Source organism: Syngnathus acus, chromosome 4, assembly GCF_901709675.1.
Source record: "Syngnathus acus chromosome 4, fSynAcu1.2, whole genome shotgun sequence".
NCBI classification, from domain to species: domain Eukaryota; kingdom Metazoa; phylum Chordata; class Actinopteri; order Syngnathiformes; family Syngnathidae; genus Syngnathus; species Syngnathus acus.
Genome location: NC_051090.1, coordinates 8,100,773 through 8,106,993, shown reverse-complemented (window position 1 = coordinate 8,106,993; position 6,221 = coordinate 8,100,773). Strand labels below are relative to the sequence as shown.

General features: G+C 40.9%; 1 protein-coding gene across 1 annotated transcript; it reads left to right on the top strand.

Moving 5' to 3' along the window:
* The first annotated feature begins 842 nt into the window (after positions 1-842).
* On the top strand, positions 843-6,160 carry ppp1r2 (protein phosphatase 1, regulatory (inhibitor) subunit 2). Its single transcript, XM_037248780.1, has 6 exons — positions 843-1,234; positions 2,976-3,083; positions 3,265-3,348; positions 4,137-4,249; positions 4,477-4,650; positions 4,891-6,160. The coding sequence occupies exons 1-6, from the start codon at positions 1,104-1,106 to the stop codon at positions 4,908-4,910; spliced, it is 630 nt and encodes a 209-aa protein (XP_037104675.1). The 5' UTR covers positions 843-1,103; the 3' UTR covers positions 4,911-6,160.
* Positions 6,161-6,221: the final 61 nt, after the last annotated feature.

The following is a 6,221-nucleotide window of genomic DNA, read 5'->3' as shown; positions in this document are numbered from 1 at the left end:
CCAAAACAACATTTTGAGCTGCGCGCACCTCCAAACTGATTCAACAGCAGACAGTATATTCATTAGTTTCTTTTGTTTATTGTCCGGTAAGGTGTGAATTTTTTTTTTTTTTTTTTTTTTACCTTCGGACAGAATGAATCTTTTTACATTTTTTTGTCCAGATTTTTCTCTCCGGCATTCCAATGAAGTCCGTACGCTTTATCTCTGGGCGAAACACCACAGAAGCATTACCTGACATGAGCAGCTTGGATTGTGTAAGTGTGCGTCTGTGCGTGTATTTCTAAAAATGCGTACTTCACCAGAGTAAGACATGAAAAATAAATACTGGATTTTTTTCGTGTTTTATTTGATTGAACAATGCAGTATTGTGGCCACCTATACGTGCAGGTTTGTTTTTTTAAATGAGAAACATCATCAAGGGCGTTCAGAAGATGTAATGTCCCAATAAGATGTCCTGAGTGCATTGACCCGGAAGACGTTCTTATTTTGCTGTACTTCTTTTACCGCTGCTGCAACGTCATCTTGCTGCTCCCTATAGTTTATTTCAAAGCCTGCGTTGGAACCAATTCTTCGGGACCTAGAAACATGGCTTTAGCTACAGAAGTTAAGTCAATTTGAAATCTGTGAAAAAGCCTAAACTATCATTCCTAAATCAGCCTAAATCATTTTATTTGATCGTATTTTATTTAATTAATAATGGGCTACTGTGACCACGTATACATGCAGGTTTGTGTTCTAAATAGAGAAAACACGATCGGATGAATCGGATGAATTTCAAAAGATGAAATGTAACAATGTTGTCCGAGGGTTACAAACGTTACACGGCAGTCGCGTTTTCAAACTATCGCGATAAGTTGTCTCGAGTACACTAGCTCTCAGCACAGTTACCACGCCAGTCGTGAGCCAACAGAGCAGAAATGTGCTCTCCCTCTGTGGATCATACCCAGGATTTACCTGAACGCATTGAAGATCGTTGAATAATCAAAGCGAGCATGTTTGATCCACTCTTTGACTACTGAAAGGAAGAAATCGACTAAGGAAAAGCGATCGGTGATCAACACCTGCGCGAGCAGCCCGTTTTGACAGCGAGTGTGTGGGAAGGAATGGCAGCTCCTCGGCCGATAAAAGGCATCCTGAAAAACAAAAATAACGCCGCCAGCATTAAACCTGTGCCTGGCGAGTATGTGGTGGAAAAACCTGAAGAACCCCCTGGACTTTCCGATGAAGATGCGCAGTGAGTGTCCCTTGTAGCCGTTTGTTGGGTGTGTATGGTTTACAACAGCTAGCTTAACAACAAGCACGCTTGTTGACGCAAACTAGCGCAACTTTTACCACCGCGGAAGTCGCAGCACGAAGTTATTCCGTATCAGCATTGTTTTGGATGGAATGCGCTTGTTTACAGATGCTTTGACTGTAAATCATCTGCGTGTGTTATAACTATATTCCTAGTAAGCCTTTATTACTGACTTGTTACATTCACGTATTGCACTAATTCTGAAGGCATGTGTCATGCAAGTCATAAAATCACGCATACCACATGTTGAATGAATGACAAATGCACACAACCAATTCAAAGTTGATATTGACACCAAAGGTATCAAATGTCACTTTAATGGCCCACTATTTTATTTTATTTGAGCCCCCATCTTCTCTCATTGACTTTACTTACTGTCACGGTGTTATCATGTTACACCCTCCTTTCTTGTCTTGGTAACTCAGTTACTAATGGACACGGAATCTATTATTTAACATTGTTATTTTGCAACCCAAATCGCATTTGCGGTTTTATTCAAAATACTAATTTTATTATATTCATATTATGGGCATGGCCATGAAATGTATTAAACATTAATTGTATTAAAGGCAAGGCACCAAATTGGGCAGGAGACGAGACAAAATAAAGACTACCGGGAATGGACTTCAACAAAGAGTCTTATTGCTCTATCAGTAATTTTGTGATTAGTGAGTATCAGCCATTGTTCCTCTGTTAACCTAGCCAGCAGCTCTAGATATAAGCCAGTAATGTTAGAGCAGCACTCTGTAAAATTAGGCCAGAGATGACAGCTATTAGTGAATTCCATTCGCGGCAAGTGAATCGGGCTTTTTCTGTGTTGATCCTAAAATAGCCTCTGCAAGAGAGTGAAGATGTAAAAGGGGGGGGGGGGGGGGGCAGAGGGTACCTGCAATGAATTGCATCAAAAAGTCAGCACCATGAGACCGTTTTTCCATAAAAATTATGAAAACCTGCCTCAGCAATGATAATTTAATATGCTCATTTAGTTTTCCAGCAGCTAAAACACATTTACCCGCTTATGTGTCAGTCATGGAGCAAATCCCTGTTCGCTTTTCGTTGTACAAGCAAAGGATATCCTGGCTAAGCCACCCAGCGTCTCTTCAGCTGTCGACCGTTTAAACAATTTGCTGTGTACAGTTTAAACAAGGACATAAAACTTGTCCCACCCAAAGAGTGCAATAAATTGATGGCACTGTGCATGATCATTCTTGAGGAGCATCCGAGCAGACTTGAAATTGCTCAAATGTTACAAACTAGTGCACACTGCTGTTGTTGCTGGGTCATAGAAGTCGGTAGGGGAGCACCTTTCGACTCTGTCACCCGATAGCGCTGCTCAGCTCGCTCTCATGACTCACTTTATTTAATGACTTAGCTCCAAGTGAAATGTTGCCAGTTGTGGACGACCTCTGGGTAAAGTCATCAGTATAAGACCCTATATTTATCTGTAGCTTTGGCTGGTTGGCCAACCCTCCCAGATATTTTTCATGCATTTGATCCTGAGTGTTCCCAAAAGAATGCAGTCAAAAATAAGAATTGGGACATGTTCAGCCCTAGTTTAAATATGATTGCTTTTGGGATTAAGGATAATTGTTTGCGGTGTGTCGTGGTCACAATGCGCTCGTCTGTAATTTCCTGCTCACTGCTTTTATTATTTTTACTATTTATTTATTTTTTTCTTCAGAAAGAAAAGCCAGAAGTGGGATGAGATGAATATCCTGGCCACATACCATCCAGCAGACAAAGATTACGGCCTGATGAAGATAGACGAGCCCAGCACACCTTACAACAGGTCCGCCTTCATCAAATTTTCCCAGTCATATGTTCATTGAAATAAGTCGACTGAATATTTGTCAGACGTTTGCAACTCATCAATTCCAGTGTAGACAGTTTTGGGAATGTTTATCAGAAATGATTAAGACTTAACTTTTAACCAAGTTTTTCTTAAGCAATTTATGTCTTTTTTTTTTAAGGATGGTTGGGGATGATGAGGACGAGGGGTCCTTGAGTGATACAGAAGGGCGGGGTGCAGTCCCAGCGGATGACTTGACATCAAAGTAAGCATTTAATGAGCATGCAAATGGGTTGAAATTGTGACAAGGTCAAAGTTGGAGGATTACGAAACAAAAGGTTAGTTATACACACGGGCAAAATTGTCGGTACCCCGCTGTTGGAGTGCTCGTAGAAATAAATTCAATCTGATTAAAGTAATAATAAATGAAAGGTGGTTAGCTTCAGACGACCACGTCAATTAGCCCCCTATGTCTGTTTTATCTTGAGGCCTGCAAATATGAGGTTTTTTTTTTTTTTTTTTCCTCCTTCAATCCCTGATTACCATGTCCACCCGATCATTAAACAAATGTTAACAATTTTTTTTTTTTTTAGTTGATGAGCCTAATCTCTAAAAACATTAGTCTATCGTCTTGTCTTCATCCACATCTTGTGTGAAGATCCGATTTTAGCTGGCAGGCTGAATCAGGCCGGTTCTTTTGGAGTAGTAGCACAGTAAATGGGCTCTCTCCCCCAGCCATTCACCACCATCCACTTAGCCATGAACCATTCATTTTGTCCTCTGCTGCTTCGTGAGAGATAGCAGTGGGAAATCTGTTATTTTTGCTTCATGCTCGAGTACTCGCATGCTCGCTGCTTCTCTCTCTCTCCCTCTCTCCCTCTCAGTGCTTGCTCTGTCCTCCCTCTGATCTCATCCACATCTTTCCCCCCCATCTGCTCTCTCTCCAAATACGGCCTGTTTGAAAGATATTTATAACCGAACTACAGCGAAATTGAGGTGCGATGGAATGTCAAAAAGTATTAAACTGACAAATCTTCTCCTCTTTTTGTCAAGGCTGATAGCAGCAGAAGGCTCAGAACCTCGATTTATGAAAGAGGAAGAAGAAGAGGAGGAAGAAGAGGAAAGTAGTGAGGAAGAAGAAGAGGAGCTGTCCCCCGAGGAACAAGGTGAGCCAGACATCTGCTCGACCGCGACCTCATTCTTGAATATACAGAAGGTGTCGTCATTGAGATGGTCATAGTTTTTTAGATTCTGCTGCTCAAGCAGAACTCAGCCATTGGGTCACAATTTAGTGAATGCTGTGTCCCATGTTTTGTTTCATCATGGCATCTATTGTTTATTTTTCTATAAAACGTTTTCATTTTTACGCTGATGTTTCCGCTTTGCTCTACAGCAAAAAAGAAACATTTTCAAATGATGAGGAAGAAACATTATAACGAGGGCCTCAACATCAAGCTGGCTCGGCAGCTCATCGCTAGCGAGCTCGACGAGGACGAGGACGAAGACGAGGAGATGAGGGATGAAACGGAGGAGGCTGAGGAGATCAGCGTTGACCCGCCACAGGAAGGTAAAAAATATTCTGGGTTGGGTTCAAGGTTCTCTGACCCGCTTCTCCTCACGATAATCAGTTTCTTTTCATGAATGACTACAAAAATTGGATTTGGACAATTTTAAGTTTCAACAAATGGCTCTAAATAATTACTCGATTATTAAAGTAGTTGCCCATTAATTTGATAATCGATTAGTTGTCAATTAATCGATAGTGTGACAGCTCTAATTTACTTTTGCCTCATGTTGTTCCCTCTAGCTGATTCTTTGGACTCGTAGATGAGCCGACACCTCCCACTCGAGTACGTGTGTCAACTCACCTTACTGACAGACGACATCACTGCGCCGCGTGTTTTCAATGTCGCGCCAAACACCAGCCGCCCCCCCCCTCCCGCGCTCGATCCATTTAACTCCCCTAAACAGACGGTAACCTTCAATTCATCTGTCCGCACTGCTCCAAAAAATGCAATTGAACCTCAAACCTAGTTGCAATGTCCTTCCCTGACACCATGAAGGTCTCCATCTCCCCTCCTCGCTGAGCTGGTGCGCTCTGAATACAATATGAGTGTAAAAAGATTTGAAGGCCATTGAGGAAAAGAAGGTCACGCAAGGGGAACCCCTGCCCTCTCATGACTGTGCTTGTACCAGCTGCAGTTCAGGTGGACTTTGAAACTGTGACACAATTTCTGGTTTGTTTTGACATGATTGACAATTTTAGTTATATGTCCATGATTGCTAGACATTTTGGATGCTGCAGTATCACACAAGTCAAAAGCGGATTTTTCTTTAAAACACAAAAAAAATCTACCAACACTGATTTTTATTTTTTTCACTTGATTTCTGGCTTTTTACAAAGCACAAAACCTCACTTATCATCTTAAGAATATCTCTAACCTCTTGAATGACCTTTATTTTAAACACTGAAAATCATGGTTATCTTTAAAAAAAAAAAAAGCACTTTTCCATGTACAGTTTGTTTCCCCCCCCTGCGCCTCACTATTGTGAGTGTAAAAGGCAAGACTGATTTAGGCTCCACCTCTCTGTTGTTCTTGGGTGGAGGAATGTTATCTAACGTTCAAGGACGAAACAGTATTAAGTCATACAAACGGTGCACTAAGTGCATGTCCATAGGAAGTCAGATGTTGAAGGAAATACTGTGTGCTTTTTCTTTCACAATGGTCCTTTATCAACTTGAACACAACCAATGTTCACTGCGCTTGCTTAATTTTGACTTTCCATAACATCTTAGCTTTATCATACAGAATTTAACTGTAAATTCTAATGTGGGACATGCATTGAATGGCCTAGTTCATTTTGTGCTTAGCTAATGTTCAAGCAGGAGGAAAAAATGCTACTGATGAATAAAGTAATGAATATTGGCGTTATTATGGGTTCCTAATCCTGTATAACGTTATTTCAAATATTGAGGTGAAGGTTGACGGTGTTGTATTATTTTTTTGTGACTGATGATGTGCTGAGCATTGTTATGGAAATACAATAGAGAACATCCTGAACAGGTGAAGTATGAACAGGTTGTGTATCATGTTGTTATTATTTTTTTGTCTCATTTTCTCCACTTGTTTGTACTTA